The 22,880-nt window shown below is 40.1% G+C and overlaps 3 protein-coding genes across 3 annotated transcripts; 2 read left to right on the top strand and 1 right to left on the bottom strand.

The window, feature by feature from the left end:
- The first annotated feature begins 2,278 nt into the window (after nucleotides 1-2,278).
- On the top strand, nucleotides 2,279-4,007 carry LOC119737023 (dexamethasone-induced Ras-related protein 1-like). Its single transcript, XM_038211088.1, has one exon. The coding sequence runs from the start codon at nucleotides 3,196-3,198 to the stop codon at nucleotides 3,826-3,828; it is 633 nt and encodes a 210-aa protein (XP_038067016.1). The 5' UTR covers nucleotides 2,279-3,195; the 3' UTR covers nucleotides 3,829-4,007.
- Nucleotides 4,008-5,281: 1,274 nt separating this feature from the next.
- On the bottom strand, nucleotides 5,282-8,707 carry LOC119738654. Its single transcript, XM_038213567.1, has 3 exons — nucleotides 8,445-8,707; nucleotides 6,795-6,922; nucleotides 5,282-6,586 (listed from the first exon to the last, which is right to left on the bottom strand). The coding sequence occupies exons 1-3, from the start codon at nucleotides 8,580-8,582 to the stop codon at nucleotides 6,037-6,039; spliced, it is 816 nt and encodes a 271-aa protein (XP_038069495.1). The 5' UTR covers nucleotides 8,583-8,707; the 3' UTR covers nucleotides 5,282-6,036.
- Nucleotides 8,708-10,847: 2,140 nt separating this feature from the next.
- On the top strand, nucleotides 10,848-21,745 carry LOC119738540. Its single transcript, XM_038213446.1, has 9 exons — nucleotides 10,848-11,209; nucleotides 14,069-14,253; nucleotides 14,733-14,836; nucleotides 15,774-15,947; nucleotides 16,564-16,707; nucleotides 17,060-17,255; nucleotides 18,637-18,790; nucleotides 19,155-19,692; nucleotides 20,181-21,745. Exons 1-9 carry the CDS (start codon nucleotides 11,146-11,148, stop codon nucleotides 20,269-20,271), a joined length of 1,650 nt encoding a protein of 549 aa, XP_038069374.1. The 5' UTR covers nucleotides 10,848-11,145; the 3' UTR covers nucleotides 20,272-21,745.
- Nucleotides 21,746-22,880: the final 1,135 nt, after the last annotated feature.

Raw genomic sequence — 22,880 nt, 5'->3', positions numbered from 1 at the left:
CAGAATTGTAAAATGCTGCAATATACTATTATATGCAATAATATTACGCCGACCTAAGTGTTCGAAATAGTAATGCTTTTTCGAATTACGCAATAATGCCACCATCAAACCTTTTGTGCGCGATATTCTAATTAAGCCTCGCTGGGCTCTCGGACTATAATTCATGAACCATGCAGGTAGAAAAATATGATTTGTGAAAATTTCAAAAGTGAAAACAAATAATGAAATGAAAAATAAAGCTTTGATAGACGAATTAAGAATGATCTGTCCAAATTGTCAGAATAAGTCATTTTATTTTGGCATTCTAACGTCGCATGCTTACGTCGTTTAACCATGGAACATTTGGTGTGTCAGAAAAAAACAGTTTTTAATTAAAAATCTGACAGTTAGGCCCAAAAAAAAATATTCGGTCTCTGGTCAGACCAAAGTTCCGGAATTGACGCGGCCACGCGGCTTTTTTTTTTTTTTTTTTTTTTTTTTTTTCTTCAAGCTTGGATTGTACAGACAAGGTGGGGTATTTTTTTGCTTTTTTGGTGTCCTCATGTACATTGGTGTCCTCCATAATTTGCCTTGGTGCTTTCGATCATTTGCCTTGGTGCAATTTCCCATTCCTTGGTGCTTTTTGGTAAAAAAAAATTGAGGAGGTGCGGAAATAGAGGGCGCTGTTGGAGCTACCGCGGAACATTTTGGAAAAAAAAAAGATCGACGCGCATGATTAAAATCGACGCGCGCGCTGACCAGAGACCGACTTATTTTTTTTTTGGCCTTATAAAAAGATTTTAAAAATGACCCAATACCACTTCCAAAAAAAATACCACCTATTAGTAAATTCTGCAGCCCCTAAGTATAAAGGGGTTGTTGGTCGTTAGAAACAAAAAAGGGCAAATCTACCCAACTTTTTTTACCCTTTTTTAGTCAATGCTCTCCCGAGGAGTCCAGGCCTTCATTCAAACTAATGAGCTCGTGTAGCTTTCCGAAGTCTGTACGATTGTTTAATTAAAAATCTAACAGTTTTAAACAGAAAAAAATGTCGCAATACTACTTAAAATAATGTAGTATTAAAATGTGATAAAATGAACAGGAGATGACGGAGATGACATGTTCAGACCAATACTTGGACAAAGTTAGTACCACTGGAAATAGGCAAACAAAATACAACAGCAAACGACTCACAAAAACAAACATACAAGCAAAACAATCAAACAAACAAACAAACCAATAAATCAAAGAAACAAACAAAGAAACAAACAAAAACAAACACCCCAACAGACAGACAGGCGGACCAAACTAGAGATAGCCCGACAGACAGACAGCCAGACGGACCGACAGACAGATAGACAAACCGACAGGCAAACAGACAGCACGAGACACCCAGATAGACAGACAGACAGACTACAAACATACAAACACCTCAACACCCCCAAAAAACATACGAACTAGGAAAAAGCCATACATTTTATAAAATACATTGAAAAGTTTAAAATGAACAGAAATGAAACAGCCAATATAAGAATTTACAAACACGAAAAAACAGAGCACCCCCCCCCTCCACAAATTCATAAAACATTGGCAATAACCAAGTATGATGTTGAGAAAAAATACAGGACAAACTACAATAAAGATAACTCCTCCCTTAAGTGTGAACGAAACGAACCCACACCTTCCACAATCAAACTGTTTCTGGTTTCAGCTGAGAGTTCTGACGGTACATGTATATGTTAGGAAAATGAACACTGGCAGTGAATTAATATGCCTCAGATCTAGGGTTTAAGTGATGGAACGTAAGCGTATCTGTGTGTCTGTTATTAACCTGAAGTAAATTGATAAAATCAGCCAAAAATACACATTGGTAGACATCATAAGTTTGGCAATAAAACTAACATTCAGAAATTCTCTTCTATTACAAAGAGACATAAGCCCCAAACTCTGCAGTCTGTCCTGATAAGATTGTTCCATATAATTCTGTTGTAATATCATCCGACTTATACGCTGGATGGATTCAATGGAGTCAGTATGTTTTTTCTTGTGGATCCACCACACAGGCGAGTAGTAGTCTAAGATCGGCTGGGCCCAATTTCACGGCGCTGCTAAGCACACAATTTTCTGATAACAGAGCCTCCGTCTATTTCATGGAGACCGCAAGCATAAGCACAGCAAAAGGCACGCTTACTCCAGAGGAAAAATTTGCCTAACTTGGTGACGTAACAATAGAAATATCCATGCACGCGCGACTGTTAGCACACACGCCGTGAAATAGTGCTTAGAGTTAGCAATTTTTTCTGCTATGCTAAACACAACTTTTCTGCTAACTGTAAAGCAGCGCTGTGAAATTGGGCCCGACAGGTGGAGTGACACACCAGAAGGGCAGTTACTAGATATGAGGCGAATCAAGCCAATTAGTCGTTTACACTTCGACGCATTATCTTGAACCTGCAAGTCCAAAGACAGGTTGCTCTGGAATGAGCAACCCAGAATTCTGAGGGAACCAACACATTCCAAAGGAGAACCGTCAAGATTCTAGGTTGGCTTGGGTAATCGGAGCCATGTCAAACGCATGGCTTTGCATTTGCCGACGTTCAGACGCAGGCAGTTGGACTTTGCCCAGTCCGGTACGGTGTCCAGGTCTTTTTGAAATTCTGCATCATGATGATCGGTGAAAACATTTCTGAATAGAAATGTGACGTCGGCATACTGCACCAGGCTAGATGACAGCTGAAGCTGTATCGTTAACGTACAGCACAAAAAGTAGAGAAAGTATTGGTCGTTAGAAACAAAAAAAGGAAAAAATCTACACGACCTAGGCCTTTTTTTACTCGATGCTCTCCCGAGGAGTCCCAGGCCATCATTAAAACTGATGAGCTCGTTGTAGCTTTTCGAAGCTCCACATTCTCAATGACAGACATTATACAACGTCTCTACCTACCTGCATAGGTATCTGGTACAATGTTGAAAATAATGAAGTCTAAGCACCGCCCCATTTGGCTAGATTTATTTAAGGCTGCTGTGAACTAGGAAAGGCACAGATTTGAAGAGTTGGTCAAGCAGTCCGGTTGATAAACGAAGAGCAAATCCTTTGCGATAACTTCTGCCAAACCACTCCAACTTCACATCTCTTGACGAATCCACGTAGCGCCACAGCAACACCACACCGACTACTCCAAACAGCCCTCGAGTTGTGACTTAACGGCGGCCAGGATGAAAAACCAAGTCAAAGAATCAGTCTCCTACCGCCTGGTCGTCATGGGCCCCTCACGGGTCGGTAAGACGGCCCTTATCTCCATGTTCCTCCGCGGCCAAGTCAGCCCGATCTACTACCCGACCGTTGAAAACTGCCACACGTGGCAGATGTCTCAAGGAGGTCGGCAGTGCCATCTTGACATCATAGACACCTCCGGCAGCAAAGACTTCCCGGCCATGTACAAGCTCTACATCTCCACAGCCCAGATCTTCGTCTTGGTACACTCCTTAGAAGACCCCCAGTCCTTCGAAGAGGTGCTTCGCATCCTGGAGGAGATCAACCGAGAGCGACCCGGAGAGCAGATCCCAATCTTTGTGATCGGGAACAAGTCGGACCGACCGCGCCCTATCGGGATGTGCAGCGCAGAGGCGGAGCTCCTCTTAATCGACTACATGGACGTGGTCAGGTACACCGAGTGCAACTCTCGTAACCGGTACAGCGTGGACAGCGTCTTTGCTCAGATCACCGATGTCGTCTTTGGCTCATTCCGATGTGTCAACGGTCAGAGAGAGGACCTCATGAGCACCTCGAGCGACAAGAAGTGTAAAGGAGGACTTCTCAAGAAGTGGAAAAGCCTTCGTCGTCGTTAAGAGAAAAAACTCAAACTCAGAAACAGTTTATTTGGCTCATACCTCGAGATATGTTGGCTGTAATAAACACTGGACGAGCTGTAACTGCGCACGGCTTGAGAACTGTTACCAGACTTTAAATTGATTACACAAAATGGTGTACATTTAGGCCACAACTATTGCCCCCCCCCCCTTCATTTTATTAATGTATCCACTGTAAAAAAAAAAAAAAAAAAACGGGGAATGGGTCATTTGGGAGACATTCCCATAGATTTGTGCACAAAATTTTTCCAACTTAAATGTGCCTTAACCAAATATTCCCTGGTCCTTTTCCCACGAATTTCGGTATTTTTACTAATTAGACCACGAGCAACAAATATAACCTAATTGAGACGGTAAAATTTTGCCTCTAAAGGGGGGCTGTGCCATTAGGGAGACGGGTATGTGTCTCCCTAACAGCCGGTGTCTCCCTATTATCGAAGAAATTACGATAACGTGTCTCTCTAATAGTATATTTGTAGGAATAATTTACAGTGGATTATTGTGGTATTTCACCCACTTCGCGTGGTGTTTTTATTGGATAGGTGGTTCAGAATTAATAATAACCACTCATTTAATAGTCCCTCAATTTTAAAAGTCTTGTTTCACAAACATCCAGGCTCTGAGAAAAACTGGATAAACTATGGTCCCCATGGAAACATCACACAGCTGGTTTCTCAGTATGATTGTACTTTTCTGTGTTTAATTATATTGAAATTGGTCTCGTGCGGTTGATGTATTGTGTCAACAGTTTGAAACTAGTGACTTAGTTTTATCTTTTTGATGTGTTATCCAGAAAAATGTTGTATAAAGTTACATAATGAACGAAAATGTAAATAAATTCACAAGAAATTAAGCTAGATGTATTTATTTCGCTATACGTGTTCATGATCCGAGGTCTTTTGACGTACAAAATGTATATGACTTGCTGCTATTTTACCTTGTGGCACATTGCCTTAAAGAAACTGGCGCATGGAAATGATTCTAATATAATTTGTTTTGTTTGTTACCATTAAACGAGACTCAAGGGTGCAGACCAGTAAATAGGCCCGAAATTGCCTACGCCGGCCAAATCACGATTTGCATGCCCTAAAATTCTTCCATATTAGAGCATTTTGTGGGCCATGAACTTGAGGGTTTGTAAAAAAAGAAGGGTGGATGCCGTGCACAGGGCTGTGAGCTTGTATTTCTGTGAAATTTGGATGAAATTTGGCCCTGAAAGCGCTCTATTTTGCAATGGAGTGTAGGCATCGTTTTTTAAAATGGCGATGGGCTTCAGGACTTTTTTAAGGGGTGATCATCTTTGGATGGAAATTTCTCCCAAAAGTCACTGGATTCCCCCCCCCCCCCCAAAAAAAAAAAATTGAAAAGAAAATGAAAGATGACGAAATAAGCTTTAATTTGTGTGTCTCGAACACCTGAGAGAGTTGTGAGTATTTTCCCTGAATTTCTGAAGTGGGAGAATTTATCATTGGGGTCTATGGCAGTTTATTTACTGGTCTGCAACCTCAAGTACAGATCCATGAGGTCATCATGTTGACCTGACCTGACCTGACCTGACCTGACCTAACCTGACCTGATCTGATCTGATCTGATCTGACATGACATGACATGACCCGATCTGACCTGACCTGACCTGCCGTTACCTGACTCCATTTGACCCGAGCAGGCTCAAACACATTCCCTTTTCACCCAAACCGTCTCGATTTAGCTGGATATAACCCAAATCGTCCTCGGCACGGGCCCATCTATTAACCCGCTTCAACTCTCCGCGATGTGACCTGATCTAGGACCAACACTTCCCTATTTAATCTAATGAATAATCTAGTCCTTTCAACAATTCTCGCTTCCCTTAAGAAAAAAGTTGGCACATGAAATGATAGTGCAGCGGGAATTCACCTTATAACCTTCTTGGTGTATTTAAATTAAAAGAAGGTCCTTGGTAAGAGTGGCCAAACTTTAAACTTAAAGACTCAAACATTCGCCCGATTAACATGTTTTATTTTATGTACACCATAAGTCATTCACCTTTTAAACAATAATTGTTCACAATTGTACCTTTGAATTTGATAATACGAACGAAATTTAAGGGCAAACTTGTATAGAACCCTGTGATGAAGACACCCCCACCCGCCCAGGATAACCCCGCCACGCCCCTTCACCAAGCAAAATCTGAGTCCCTCATAGGTCCTACTTGAGCATCAATATTTTCATCGTTGGTAGAACAGCCTGATCCTTGATGGTCGAAAGCTCCCTGAGCCTCACGTCGAATCGCAAATTCTTCACAATACCCGAACGGCTAAGGATCACCTCCACGCAGCGGAAACACACGGGGCAGTCCCGCTTGGTCGATAGGGTGATGTCCCCCGTGGGAACTCCGCGTCGCGCGCGGTGCGCACGCGCGCGCGCACTCAGCGTGACCTCCCCCGCGACGTAGGTCTCGTACACCATAAAGAACTTTCTTTTTTTCAGCTTAGCAACAGGGGAGGCAGGGTCCACGCAGCAACCCAAAAGTTTCCGTGGGTCAACCCTCCGGGTCCTGACGTTGTAGATGCCCAGTTTCAACTCGGTCTGGCGTCCGCCTTTCCGGGATGACTTATCACCACCGACTGGCTGCTGGAAACACCGTGAGATTTGCAGGAATTCGAAGCTATCGGGACCGCTTAGTGGGCATGTTTCCTCTAGAATTGCGATCTCATCTGTGGGTACTGAGTGTAGGCCACGCCCACTAAAAGATTGTCTGTCGGTTGTTAGGAAAAGAATTTAGAAAGAAAAAAAGTCGGGAGTAGTTTTTTTTTTCTTTTTTCTTTTTTCTAAAATGGTGGTGGGGAGTTGTTAGGTAAAGATAAAACTGTCACTGTTCAAAAAGCTGGCACTGCGCCTACCGTCACGAAAGTCACGTGACAAAATGCTTGCCTGCAAGTTGTCAAAAGTATTCCAAACTTTACCTTATCGCCCGAAGGGCATTTCTGATTGGTCCGAATTTTCTGTCATGTGCAGTGGGGATCAGCCTTGCTTGAGTCGGTTCCAGTTTAAGAAGAGATCCCGAGTTTAATGATTTGCCGTCGGCGAAGACCTTTACATTTTGAGGGGAAAAGATACCAAATGTCAAATGTATATTTACAACAACAGTTTTTAAGATGAATTTTTGTTTTTAATGTTGAACACAGAGAGTCTGATCAAGTTTAATAGGCTTTGTTCACGAGTCGGCCATATTAAATTAAAAGCGAGGTAAAATGTTCATTTGTGGAACTTGCGAATAGAAACGAAAGCAATGAAATGTAAATTAAAATAACAATGCAGTTAATACCAGTCTAATCTGATGAATAATTTAAAATTTGTGATTAAACGTATTCTAATGTTTTAAGCCACATTTAAAATAAAAATTATGAAATTGAGGCTTAGAACGCATTAATAGTCTGGCACCATCCCATTCAACAGTGTATAATTTATAAAATATATTCAGGGAACACGATCAAAACTTCCTCGTGAATTAAGGTGTAGAGACATCTCTACGCTTGGTTGGCAAACTGCACATTTTATTTTTGCCAACCACAGGTTGCAAAAACTGTGGAAGGTCAAACACTGCAAAAATGATGAAGAGTTATTACAGATCACCAGAGTATTATTTCATCGTTGGAAATACAACATCGTCAACAAAGCTACAACACAATTCCTACACATGCCTTTTTACTATGTATTGAGGGCGTTATGAGGACTTTTGTTGGAAAAATATGTTGCCAACCACGGCTTCAATTTATGCGCATACGGCTGCCCATATAAAATGGCACCAATCTTGAAGGTCTATACGCTAAACGCAACGCATTTCGAGTGGAAAATCCAACTTGGGACACCATACCCTTCGATTTTTGTTCTAGATGCGTCAGGAGACAAGACAACTTCTTCAGCTATGGTCAGAACGAGGTTCCAATTGTTCTTAATCCTTTTTCCCCCAAACGTTCAATTTCTTATTTTTTTTTAAAGATTTTAATTCAAAATGTTATCATAAAGAAGTACTGTCGACCGGAATGTGCCGTTTTGGGCTCTCCCACCTAACGATAGAAGTTGTAAATTCGTTTCAAATAATATAAACGTGTACACAAGTATACCCTGCATACAGTTCTCGTGAAATTATTGCGCGATGCAATTACGTGATACAAAATGTTAGAGCTTTCATTGCACGGCCCTTATTGTCAGTAAATTGTCCCTTGCCAGCCTGATAATGTATTATTGTATGCGGCGCTGGTCTGACTATGACAACAGCCTTACCTCTTAATTCGATAGCTATAATCACTGATGGAAATTGCCTACGTATGTGGATTTTGTGAACCAGATATGTTAAATAATTATGGTTATAGTAAAATAAATTAAAAGAACTAAATTTCGGCGATTTGCGGGCGAATGTGTACCATAAATTTCCATAAATCCTTTATCGGCATTGGATTATTTTTTAAAATGTTATTAGCCTATAGGCCTACGTACATGTACATGTAGGCCTACGATTTGATTTTCTGACATGTCTATTCTGTTTGTCGAGCTAAGGTCCTTTTTCTGTCTTGGAGAGACCAGGACCGAATTTCTCTCAAGTTTTGAGTTACCTGAAGGGGCAGACATTCCCCGCCGTTCTCTCTCAACATAAGTACCGGCGAGTAGGCGGGGTGGCCCCCACACATTTCGCCAACAACGCCCACGGCCAATCGACTCCAGACTTCAGGATGATCTAAAAGATCATGCATGGCCGCCAGATTCTGGCTTCATGGACGACATCTCTGGCAATGGATAATATATAATGAGACCAGTTCATAAGAAGATGCATGTCGGGGCTGCATCGTATTCGGTGTTCAATGTGTTTGTGTCTTCAATTTGTTTGGTGTCCACAGCTACTCTGTGACGTCACTGATAGTCTCTGTGTGACGTCATTAATAGCCTTTTCGTGGCTGGGTTCGAGCGCGTATTAATTTGCGTTCCTTATCAGCTGCAGGCTGAACATAGTCGCGCAGACCCAAAAATTAAGGAACGTCCTGGGTTGAAGTTACGATTTAATTTGAAACACGTGACTAAAAGCATCCGTACCATTGACTTCTAGCATCCCATCAATGGACGGCTGGTGGCGCTGTTTGATGGAAATTTGATACACGGTATACTTCCTTTGTTGATTTGCACTGTAGAATATTTCAAGGGATCCCATGACTTTTGTTTTAAATTCTTTTCTACTTTGTTTGCTTTTGCAGGCACAACCAGTTTTTTTGTGAGTTTCATCCATGTTTCAAAAGGGGATGACATTTCGCTTAAACACTTGTGCCCCGTGCGCTTCAAAAATGTTGGGTTTTTTTTTTAACGAATTTCCAATTTGCATGTTGTGTTTCAACGAAAATGAAAACCCATACTTTTTTCCCGATTTTGGGCGTCTGCAACCCTCTAAATTCGCTCGTAACCCCCCCCCCCCCCCGCCCTGCAAACGGGACGCTGGGAAGGGCCGACGAATTCACGCTCTGATTGGATAGATTTTGCGTGACCTGTGACCTGCAAGTCATCACTGCCACGACCCTGCAAGGTTTCAAACGGCTGTTAAGACTGAGCCATCACTCTTTTATGCCCATTTATAAATGCATTTTTTTTTCGTTCAAAAGCGTAACAAAAATCTGTAAACTTATCTGTTTTGTAAATGTTCAATCCCGTCACTTGCTCAGGCTCCGTTTCGAATTCACGAAGGGTCAATGATTGCATTATGCGACGCTCAAAATTTGCCGGATAGTCCGCAATGAAAAAGAAATCACATCCGGTATGGAATGTGTGCATTTCTATGAGAAGTTTTATTTGCGCGCACTGTGTAACTGTGGTCTTAAACAGCTACAGGCAGATGCTTTATATACAGGTCAAAGGTCACTTCCTTCACAAGATTCTGTGAAGCTCATCAGCCCTTCCCAGCGCCCTGTTTGCAGGGCGGTGGGTACGAGCGAACGAACCTGCAAGGTTTTAAACGGCCGTTAAGACTGAGCCATCACTCTTTTATGCCCATTCATGATGAGGGTTTTTTTCGTTGAAAAGCGTAATAATGTAGAAAAATCTGTAAAACGTATTATATATCTGTGTTGTAAATTTTCAATCCCCGTCACTTGCTCAGGCTCCGTTTTGCCGTTTTCAGAATTCGCAAAGGGTCAACTTGCATATCATGCGACTCTCAAATTCTGTCCAGATGGTCCGCAATGAAAAAGAAATCACATCATCCGGTATGGAATGTGTGCATTTCTATGAGAAAGTTTCCGGATAGCATTTGGGCGCATTTGCTAACTGCGGTCTTAAACAGCTGCAGCCAGATGCTTTATACATAGGTCATAAAAGGTACCCAGAGTGCCATCCCCACTTCCTTCATACGATTCTGTGAAGCTCATCAGCCCTTCACAGCCCCCTGCGAACCCTCTAAAAAGAGGACTTTCATTTTGCGTACCAATGAGGGCGCACTGCGAGACCCGAATTATTGTCGGGCAGCAAATATATTTTAATTAAAAAAAAATATTTAATAATTAAGGGTCAGTGTTTTTTTTTGTTTCGTTCGATGTCTCATTATAAAGTGAATAACTTTATGTTAGTAGAAAATAGCAAATGAAAAAAAACACTCGGGTGAAATTCCATATAGCACGGAGAGCATCTTCAAATTTTGATACAGGCTGTTTGTGTTTTTTTTTTGGTTTTTGTTATATTTTATTTGTTTGATTTTGTTTTGGTAGTTTTTCTTTCTTTCTTTCTTTATTTTTTGGGTGGCACAGTTGCTCCGTATACCCCTTGTCCTTAATTTTATTCGCCCCAGTTCTTACTCTCAATCCATAGCGACGATAAATACCTTGTTGATCTTGAACAAAACGTCCGTATACGAAACAAATACTACGAGATAGACGTACCCTGGCACGGACTAATCCGTATTCAAACTGGTTTCAGCGTTATCATTGACGGTAGTACAAAGTCCCGCCAGTACCAAGGCCCCTCCCAATACCAGATGCTTATGCACGAAAACTGGACTTCGGGCCCAGTGCACTAAATTCATTATCAAAACCCTGAGCAGAAATTGTAGTCAAACAGACTCTCACGTACACTGCAGGCTTTGCGCAAAACTAACCGGGTTTCAAGTCATTTATACGCAGTGTTAGAACGACCAGCACCAGATTCACCTTGTTTTGTTTCAAATTATAAAGTGACGGGTGTTTAGGCTAAACTCTGTCAGCGAAACGTTCGTGTGTTAGTAGCTTATTGAGAATTTGTGTCGTATCAAACATCCATCCTGATCCGACTGTGAACACCAACATGAAGAGCTTACTACTGCTTGTACTGTCTACCATTCTGCTGTGTCAGAATGCCCACGGCCAGAGTAAGTTTTTACGCACATTTGCATGGTTGGCCAAGAGTACCTTTTCCTTCTGAATAATTTCTTTTGGTCAAATATCACACCGATATGTCCGTTGGAAATTGAACTGCGTGGTTAATGTTTCCAGTGGTGAAGTTATTGCTGTATATAATGCTCTCTGCGGCCTGTCGGTAGAGTCGGCGCAGAGCTTTAGAGAGAGGTTTTGCGTTCCCAACCTGAACTTCCGACATTGTTAAGCCGTTTTATTCCTTTATTACAAGGTGGTTTAACTGTAAGTTCTTAACTTGATAACATTGAGGTGAACACTTATTTGTTTCCGCCCTTATCCCCCCGGACCGGATTGAAGACCTACCAAAATGTCCTTCTGTTTAGAATTCTAATTTTGTCACTAACGATTGTTTTGACCTCGTACACTATCCAACGAATTTTTTTTTTTTTTTATGGTACACGATGAGGTTTTATTAGTGTTTCATGTCTAAAGGGCAAGTCAAAAAGAAAGTGACCTGAATTAATGATTTTATTTTCTTAAAAAAACACACTATCAAATTACACCAATGTACGTCTTAAAAGAGCATGTTCCACCACTCGTCTGAAAAAAAAAAATTACTGAAAATGATCCATGTTATCAGAGGTTATGAATGTTTTACTAAAAGAACATGTTTTTCTAGCTCATTGGAAGCTATTGAGCTGAGTGAAAATTACAGATTACATACAGCCATTCAAATACAAGTACGATTTGAATCATTTGAATCAAGACAGAAACATTTCTTTTACTGTCAGATTTTGTGTTTTGAATATTAGGAACAAGTCCACGTTTTTTCTCGGAAATATTGTTGGGGATTTTGTCTGTTTTCCTTTGCAAGTTTTCGTTCATTCGTGGAGTTGGGAAAACGTCCATGTTTCATTGCATTTAATGGGTATTCGTCAGATCGTAGAACGATAAATGATCAGTGGTGGACAGCTGAATTTTGTGATCTTTTTATTAAAATATACATAATTTGGAATAGAGTATGCAAATTACGTGAAAATTTCACAGTTACAAGTCATGTTCTTTATCCGTGTTATATTTATGAAATGGAGAAAGCCACATATTATTACTTTTTTAATTTTTCATTTGGTCACTTTCTTTTTGACTCACCCTGTACATTTTTCGGAATTTCTCTCAAGCAATGCTTTTCGATAATAAATTTGTCATATCCTCCACAAAAATCGACCGCAAACTTTTCCAGTATTAAAGTTTATTTGTTAAAATGCCCGACGAGACTGCCTTATAATTTCGGTTGTGGGAACAAAGGGTAAAAAGACGAATTACTCTTAAAAAATGGCCGGAAAAGTAGGGGAATCGCTATCCCTGAATTCGCCTTTGCACCAGAAAATGACAAATGCACACTTTGTTTCCAAAATTTATTACGTGACTAATATTGTGGCTAATATAATGTGCTGAAACTATTATTATAAAGGCCATGTCACCAATATTTGCATTTAGATAAAACTCAGCGCGAACTGATAACAGCAATATTGCGTACCGTCATTATCGTGCAGTAACGTGTGTGTTTGAGTAAAGGTCGATTTGGTAGATTGATGTCAAAACGTACTGAGGGCCCTACTTCGTTCAGTCTGCAAATCAGAGAGTGTTCAAATAACAACCAAGGATTTTAAACTGATTATCATCATTATATGTACTTAGTTGGTAGATGCATCCATAATGGCCGGGGGGGGGGGGGGAGGGGCTCCGTTAGCCCGTCTTAGCTCCCTTCTGCCGTCTGCAACAAAAAGTGCTTCCAGAATGATGACTTACATTGACTTTCAGCCTCCCCCTGCGTTTTTGTATTTTATTTTCCCCTGGCAATGTCCTCTCTTCTCACAGAAAATGTGAATGGCTGGTTTCTCTTCCTCGCTAGCAAGGGCATTCTTACGTCGTAAGACGCCCTCGGGGAAAACCAAGTCTGAATCTTTTCTAATTTGAGACTCATCGTGAGCAATTCAGTTCTCTCCGTAGACATCGTGACGTTTTCATACGCACTGAAGTCAGCTACAGGATAGAGGAATAGAATTACAGCGTCAACTTTGTTAGCCAATACGAGAGCGTTTTTTCAGGACGGCACAGCGTGCTGCCATTTCATTTGGTATCCGGTTCGTTATAGTAAAAACGTCATACACGCGCGCGCACCACTGATTACTAGCGCCCATTGGATAAATACTCAAGTTGCGTTAGCTTCCGGTTCCAATGGTTCCAACCACTGATCTTGATATAGAGATCAGTGGTTCCAACGCTACTTAATGGCAAGTGGGCGTGGTTTAAACTGAACCGACGTCACGCTAACGAACCGGATACAGGAATTCAATTCTGGATCCGTTTTGTAAACAGCGATTGGTCGAGAGTTATGTCAGTCCATATTTGGAAGTGTTCATGAATAATTATCTCACGAGGTCAATATAATTATGCCCGATGATGTTGGTTTGCATGGGCACCGTCTCACGACGTACGTGAGTTAAACCACCCTGGCTATAGCGAGGATGGTATTTCAACGTGTAGGCAATGTTAAAGTGTTACAATCACGAATCCTCATCATGCCACAATCCATCCAAAACTGTTTTTCAGAACCAATTTTGAAAATCTGAAAAAATTATTGCAATCTTAAACTGTAATCCATTTCTTGAACGAACGGTTTTTCTCCCTAATTTGTTCAACAATTGTGAACTTTTTTTCATGGTAAATACTAGAGGCATTTTAATATAAAAACAAAATGAAAACATGATTTCAACATGGGTTAAAAAATTTAACATTTTAAAACGGGGGTGCAGAGAACCCAAAAGTATTCACTATTTAGAGATGATAACAAACCAACTTCATATTAACAGCGGCAACACCTGCTCCGAAGCAGCTGTTACTTCCACCGCCTCCACCCCCTCCGCCAAATAACCCACCGAGCTTCCGCCAAGCTGATGCCACGACCATGCCGCCGATCATCGACCCACTGGAACCCATACAGGAGCTCATCGACACGGGGGGAGTTGCACTCATAGTTGACATTGAATTCACAGCGGTAATATAAGTTTTGATTTTGCTGCCCGTAAATTCTTACGCATTCACGAACACTTCATTTGTTTTCTCGATTTTTTGAAGTTTATGTTTACCGAGTATAATTATTTGCGGAGTATATTCCGACTCTGTTTTGAGCCGATTTTTTTCCGAAGTATATGTGTCTTTAATATTATATGTTTTTAAAATCATATATGTTTTTTTAAATTCTTTCTTTTTGGTGATTTATTCGCGAAAACAAGTTTCACAAAACATATGTTTTATGAATCTAATCTATACGATTTTCCAATAATGTTTTGGATAATAAAACAAGATTTGCAAAACGTTTGACATCATTCGTTAATCTATTTCCTACAACAGCTGTGTTACTATTTGCGTTTCAGGAAAGGGTGACATAAATTATATGTCCTTAGCATCGCTGGATATAAAATAAAGAAAATAAATTGTACTCACTACCTTGTTTTTCCCTCCGCGTATCAACAGTTTGGGTCGGTAAGGGAGACTACATTCAAAACGACAATGAGTGAGGCGTCCAACAGGTACTGCGTTACCAAGGCCAACTGCGCAGGCGACTACAAGGAAACAGAGTACGTCCGGGGCACTTTGCTCGTTTGTTCGTCTGTCTTTTCACTTTCTTCAGTGGCAAAATGTCCCTTGGAGAAGGTATCGAAAACAAACGATGGTAACATTCTTCCTCGGGAACTCTTCCAGCCAAAATTAGGGAATCGGAAGGTTGAACGCTTTGATTTTCAGTGGACGAGTTTCGTTAGTTGTCTCCTTGTTTGTCGTTGCGGGTAGTGGCGTATCTAGCGGAAGGAGCTGGTGCAACTTTTAAGAAACTGAACGACCAAAAAGTTGCCCGTTTGCTGGCCAACCCAAAACCTCGATACGCTACTGGAGTGGGGTGGTGTGGGTGGGGGTAGGGATGGGGGTGGTGTTGGGTTTGGGATGGGGGTGGGGGTGTTGGTGTTGTTGGGGCGGGGACAAGAGCGGATCCAGAACAAAATTTTTTGGGGGGCCAAAAAATTTTGGTCCCCCAAAATAGTGGGTCAAAAAAATTACGGCGTGGGGTTCGGGGCCCGCTTAAGGGCCCCGAATTTTTTTTGGATTCTAGATGCTCTGTGGTGCGATCTGAGGCAATTTCTGACCACTTAACCAATGTTTTTTTGAGAAAAAGATGGTGGTGTACTCATTGCCTACCTTTATTGCGATGTCACATTAAAAAAAAAAAAAAAATTGGTTTCGTTTTTTTTGGGGGGGGGGGCATGACCCCCTTTGCCCCCCCCCCCCCTGGATCCGCCCTTGGGCGGGGATGGTTATCCGCATTTGGGTGGTAGTCCCATTTTCGAATCATAGGCCTATCTTATTAAAGATACGTCTGGTGGCAAGATTTAGCAAGGATTAGTACTAAATGCAATTCATATCTGGAGATAAAAACCTTCATGTTGTGAGGCAACCCCTCATGCTGTCTTTCATCCCCTGATATTATTATTTAAATTCATGTTTTCCCCTTTTTATCAACAGTATGGATGACGTCATAGTCTATAACAGAATAGCATCCACCAAACCCCAACGAACGGTGGTATCTTTCTACATCAAGAATCCGTATGCTATGACACAGCTTACCATGACAAGCGGGCAGCTTCAAATGATGTTCAAGGCAGAGCGAAAATTTATCGAAAATGAACTTGGATACAAGTAAAGTATCATTTAATAAGTAAACCGTTTAAACTATTCTTTTTATGAAAGTCTGATAATGGTAAAGTTGAATATTTAACAAAAGGGCCAATTTCATTGAGCTGCAAAATAGTATGCAAGAGCTGTGGTAACTATTGTAGCAAAATTACATCATCTTCAGGCGTTATTTTTCGCGGCAGTTGCAGGTGCATGGACTGTAATATCGTTTGGTATCTGTTAGAAAACGTTTGGTAACTTTTATCAAACGGTCAGTAACTTTTATTAAACGTTTGATAACTTTTGGTGAACACGTTATGTTTCGCAGCAGTTGAACGTGCATGGACCTTAATATCGTTTGGTATCTGTTAGAAAACGTTTGGTAACTTTTATTAAACGTTTGATAACCTTTAGTGAACGGTTGGCAACTTTTAGCAAAATTAGCGAGAACATTGTTGCACGCGGTCTCGGAGAAATTGACAAAAGCTCTCAAAAAATCGAAGGCCTGGCAGCAACAAATTGTGGCCCTGAAAAAAGGAAATTTTAGTGGGCATGTATTCTCATATTACGCACTTGGATCTTTTGTTTAATGACCTGTATATGATAACCTTCTGTATTTTGATTTCATCTATTTTTGCAGGCTTGATTTGGGCGACTTAGAGTTTGTACCATTCAGTAATGGGCTGCTTCTGGACACTTGGCTGATCGCATTGCTCTGTGTGATTGGTTTGTTCATACTCGTCGGCATATTTGTTGGATTCATATACTACCGGAACAAAAAAACGTAAGGGGTTTTTTTGTCACAAAATGTCTCCAAAATTCGTGGTTGACAAAAAATATATTCCAAATTAACATTAATTTGAACAAACTTAATTAATTAGCAAATTAAAAATAAAGTTGCCCGAAGTATGTAAAATCAGTTTGCGTAATCTAAATTTCAGAGATCAGAGAACAGAGATCGGCATTTTAATGTTACTATCTAACATCAATCGTTCACAATTTGCAACTCAAAAGGAATTATGCATGTAGGCATATCGTGTTCGATTGGAGTGCAGATTGAGAGGACGCTTTAGAAATCTGAGATAAAAAAAAAATAGATTACAAAACTCCCCCTTCTAAAATCAATGTTCATCCAGGGACACCAAGATGACTTTTGAAGACATCGAGATGCGTCATCAGGAAAACGATGACAGAAAGAGCCAGAAAGTTCTTCCCTCGGGACCCGTGGTTCCCACCAGTTCCTTGAAGAAAGTCAAAGTAGACGCCAGTACCAACGTCTATCAAGCCGAGATCTTATCTGAGACTAAAAGTGTCTTCATGAATCCCTCCATGGTAAAAACGCGAATAGACATTGACGATGACAATGTACTGTACGCCGTGGTACATAAAGAGGTAGTTTTAGTTCGGTTTGGTTACTCTTTCATCAAATGGCCGGCTATATAAGCAAAATTCATTCCGCTTGCTTCACGCTTGGAACCGTCCAGTTGTCACGCTATAGACGATTTTTTGTCGTCTAACATTGAGCGCCATTTTGTATGGATGGGTTGCCATTTGAGCTGTGGCCTGCATCAGATTATAAGGAACAAAATGCTTTTAATACACCTCGTCATGTAAGAAAGAGGCACTTTTATTATTTCTGTGATATACCTTATCGTTTGAAAAATAGTTTGTATTTTCAACAACCCATGATTATGATTCTTTATTTTTGCAACGTTGATGCTAGTAGTTTGCCGACCCGTGGTTGGCAAAAAGAACCATGGATTGGCAAATAAAGGTCTATATACGTTCATAACTTCATACCACCGCAATGTATGGCTTTGTCTCTTCGAAGAATAAACAAGCTTGCATTAGAATTCTGTTCGGTCTTAAAAAGGGGTAAAAATAAATCAACATCTGACCGTTGCACTCTTCTAGAATTAATAAACGAAGACGCATCAAATAAACCTCAATGACAAACAATCAATATGTTTACATAGAGACCAGTTTAGCCCAAATTGGGTTGCAATGCTTTACTCTACCAAGTACCAAATACCACCGGATACCTCATGACATCGCGCCGATTTACGGTTTTCTCGTCAACGCTGATTCATATTCCACTTCAGACAGCTCATTTGTTGAAGGTCCTAATGTAACAGAATCATGGTGACATTTCGCATACACACAAAGTTGAAATCCTGGCAAAAAAGCAGCAGCCAAGGCGTGATTCTTAACGAAACAAAATCGGTCTGTGGATTTTTATCCATTTTTTATTTTGTTACACCTACGTCTTTCTGCAGTACTAGGCCTACTCTATGATGTTTGTGCTAGTGTTCGATCCAACCATATATCATGATATTTTACCGTCCGCGCGTTTGTACGCAATGTTCCACTACCTTATATTATAATACAATTACACAAAAGTTGTTCCCAAAAATAACGGTACAAGTGGTAGTCTGTGCTCGTCTTGACATTATTGAGTCGTTGCTTTTAACTTTGAAGTTTATCAGTGCAATTATGGTCCATTTTCATCATTGCAACCTCAGACCACGATGGAGAAAAAAATTACATTATTTACTTCGAAATTCACATCCCGTTCAAATTGAAACTGCGGCATTGCTTGCACTTGCCATTACATTGCTTTGATATGTATTAAAATCAATTATGCTAATTGCAAGCTTCTGAAGAAATGAATTCACTTTTTAAGTTCTTGAATCTGTATTGTTACTGTCAACAGAATAGGCCTAAGCAAGAAGAAAACTTGCAAGAAAGTAGCGAACCGCCGGCCTCCCCCAACTCTATCGTTGTGACAGCTGATGTTTCTTCTTCTAACGAAGGCAGCTCGCATTCTGGTGACGATCTAGAACCACCAGCCTACGAACAGGCTACTAGTAAGATCCGGATCCTTCTTAGCTACGTGCCATATCTAAACAAAAGCCTCGCATTTTCACGGGAAATACAGAACTGCCCAGCATATTTTCTCTCCGCTCTATTGCTAACGTTTTCTCCCAAAAACTCAACGCCACTATACAACATCAAATTTACCTAGATGGTAAATAAATCATTTATCATTAAAATAGGCAAATCAACGTCATAAAAAGTCTTTTAAAAGAGCGCTATATATATCAAAGTATCAGTAACAAAGAAGTAATGCTCAGTTTTGCTGTACCAACCTCGATTCGAGCCTCGTTTTTGCATTATAGTCTAATTCATTTTGCTTAACTTCCAACATCCCTTACTTTTTTCGTAAAATAGAAGAAGAGACTAAAGTGATAGAAGGTCCCGGTGGTGAGGAGGCAGGTCCCTCTGGTGAGGTTTCTGGTGAGGTTTCCGGTGAGGTTACATCAGCTGCAGATGAGGATTTACCCCCTCCCCCACCTCCAGCTGAAGAGACCAAGTCTGCATCCAGTGCCTCGTTGGACCTCCCGCCTCCCCCACCACCTCAAGATGACCAAACCTCGGGAACCTCATCCAGGAAGGAGTCATCCGCATCCTCAAGTCCTTCTGAGGATTCCAAAGCCTCCGACAAAGAGGCTGCAACCTCTGAGAAAGATGCACCAGTTGCTACTCCTCCTAGGAAAGACTCCGGAGCCTCTCAGAAAGATGCATCACCCGCTACTCCTCCTAGGAAGCATTCCGGGGCCTCTGAGAAAGACACCCCATCTGCTTCTCCTCCAAGAAAAGATTCTGGAGCCTCATCAACCCGCTCCTCAGCCAAGGCATCCTCCTCGGGAGGGAAAGAGGCAGAGGAGGTCGTTGGGGAGTTGGAGAACCTCATCGCTGATCAGTCAAAGTGAGTGCCTCCTTCCTCCATAAACCTCAGATAGTGTTGTAGAAGAGTCCCCAGCAATTCTTACACAATTTCATCACAAGTCCATCTCAAGTCTGACCTAGAGTAAATCACAAGTTCTTTCCCATGTCAAATCACAATTTAAGTAAGGGGATAAAAAAAAGACAAAGGAATATAATTCTTTGTCACAGTTTAATTAACTTGTGACTTGACTTGAGACTGGAAGACTTTTGATGGACTTGTGACAGTTTGGACAAATGGCTTCATGTTTAGACAATGCATGGATGTGGGCTTTTTCTTTTCTAGGCATTTAAAAATTGCAACAGTTCTCATGATTTGCAATGACTAGCATCCCTCCCCCCTTAAAAAAACATACCGGTGGGTCACTAATCCTTAACTATGACAAGTATCCATTAAACAAAATCCCGAAGCCTTGGTCCTCTTTTCCGTTCACACTGACATTTCTTCTTCTTCTTTATCTGCATTCACAGGGAGATAACAGCGAAGCAGGGTGTAGACAATGCTGGATTCGAGACGGAGACCATTGTGAATGAAGACGGGGAACCAATGACTGAGCTGTGAACTAAAAACAGAGATTTCGATTTCTACATTTCATCTTGAAAAATGGTTTTTATCTTCAATTTGTAGATAGCATAAATGACAAATTTTGACTGCCAAATTCTGGATCACCATTTTGTCGGCAAACTTATCAGAGAAATACAATGTATGAAGAATACTAATTGATTATTTTGTTCAGTGATTTCTTGTGGATGTAAGGCCCAACTTCAGAAATTTCTGTTTATTTTAAAAGGCCCATGTAATTATTTTAATGCAATCCTTGAAAATGCACCTTTGTGTCCCATTTAACCTTATTTTTTTTCATTTGGCCATTTGTAAGGGTATTTTGATGCTGTTTTTTATGCTAATGCGAATTTGCATATTCATGAGTAAAGGTGCGATGTTAACTCAGGCAGAAACCTCAATGTTACAGTTATTTCAGCTTCAAAATTGCAACAATTTCAGATATTTTGCTTTCGTAAATGTTCCTTTCTTTGGTGATTCCTTGTTGTTTTGATATTAGGCCAGTGAGCAAAGTTTTCCCACAAAATAATGTTTCCAATGAGCAACTAAGGGATTCACTTTTTAAGGGAAAACCCTTCACTGAACAGTGGCTTCCTGAAATTTCATAGCAACAGCAGTACCCTCATTTGGCAAGAAAGGCATGGATTATTTTAAATGTTTTAAAAAAAAGCGCGCTTTTCAATCAAAGATTACCGAAAAGGGATGTCAAATAGTTTTCATACTTTTAAGAGGAGCAGAAAGTTGCACAAAATATGATTCCAAGTAAAATTCATGTGATGTGAATGTTTATACACGGCTGAGTTTAATGTAATGTTTCCTCTTTGTACAGCAAGTCAAGTTTTAAAAAAATCCAAAATATAAAATGCATTAGTTAAGTTAGCCAATTAACCCTATAAAAAGGGACCTTGACTTCTGACGAAAAATATATTGTAGAATGTCAAAGAAATTCGTGTGACAAGGTTTAAAATTGCTTTGCAAAAATTTGTCCTGTTCAATTAGCACAATGCATTTTGAACGGTTCATTGAATATCAGTGTTAATTGAACATCATATATATCTAGTTTTTGCAGCGTGACCGAGAGGCTTAATTTGAGGAGGATAAGAGGCCTAACAACGTCAATTTGCTGTGCTAAGGTTTATTTTGAGTTACGTTTAGGACTTTTTTTTATTGCACTGTGTTAATTTCTATATTTTTCTCATTATTGGGAAAAACGCATTTAGTTCACTAGTCATAATATGAACAGTGAAATACATAAAACGTAAAGAAAACTGAACACATTCAAACAGATAAACTATATTAATGAGTTTTAATTTCTGCAGACCAGAAACTGGGAATCTACATACATATGTAGAGGTTAATGTCATTTCATTTGTAATATTGTTATTATGTGTCATGAGAAATTTAAATACGTCCCAATTTGTTTTCAGGATTTGTTGAATTTGTCTTAAAAATAAATAAAACGGTTGGACATTTCTGTTTCAATCTCAACAGTATGCTACATTTCATCAATTGAAGTGCTTTGGAAGCCCCTAATATATGACCCAGGAAATGTGCGTCAACTAATAGCAAAAATGAACAGAAATTTATTCAACTTAAGTACGATTTGAGGCTTTGCATGGTGGAGTTAATAATGAACGAAAGGCTTGCGGAAACACCATGTGGGAATAATTTCTCAAACTAAGAGAATGGTTCTGAAAAGAACCAGAGGTATAATAAACTTTTGTCGAAGCTTGTAGATGCAGACTGACCTTATTTTCAAAGGATCACATTTTCGCTGTTATTTCGGTTGTGTAAAAATCAAACGGTTGGGTACTATATGAACCTAGCAACCCGTTGTGTAAACTGTTGTTTACACAACTTGTGTAAAATATTACACAACTTGTTTAATTTTTTTTACACAACTTATAGGTTCATATAGTACACAACCGAAATAACAGTGTTCTAAAAAAAAAGTATATTGTTATCCTTTTTCTGTATATAAAGCTCTTGAAGACTAGTTATATTGAACATCAGATCATTAATAGCTGGCCATTAGGCCCAAACCTTGGAAGCCTCTAAACACCATGGGCCTATTTCGTGTTAAGATGCTGCTGAGTAACCTTGTGCCTCTTTTAATTATACATTACGTAAAACATGTCTTCGACCTTTTTTATATAATTTATTGCTATTTATGGCACACCAAAGATTCCACACTCGCAGAAACACTGCCCTCACATGAATACCCGAATAGAATCATTTTGTTTCTGGAAACAGTTTGTCTTTGAATATACAAACTATTTATGCATTTATTTTACAATGATTGCTGGTCAACTAGAACACCTTAACACAACTGATGCCTACTCTTGGCTATTTTGTTTCATTCCAATGAAACCCAACAAACGATAAACTTTTCAAATTGTTCATTTTGATAAATGCATATATTTGCAGCGGTATACAGTAGTGCTTTGTGTATTATGCAAAACCCTTGAATGTGTGTTTTATTTAATGAATTCAAAATTGTATGTTCTTTACGATGACGAAATTGGCCCAATGATAAATTAATTGATCAATAATTGAAACTGATCGAGTATATTAGCGTCAAGAATCAAAATCACGGTGACTCTGTTACG

Source organism: Patiria miniata, unplaced genomic scaffold (assembly GCF_015706575.1).
Source record: "Patiria miniata isolate m_02_andy unplaced genomic scaffold, ASM1570657v1 HiC_scaffold_3, whole genome shotgun sequence".
NCBI lineage: Eukaryota > Metazoa > Echinodermata > Asteroidea > Valvatida > Asterinidae > Patiria > Patiria miniata.
This window is presented reverse-complemented; position numbering and strand designations above follow the sequence as displayed.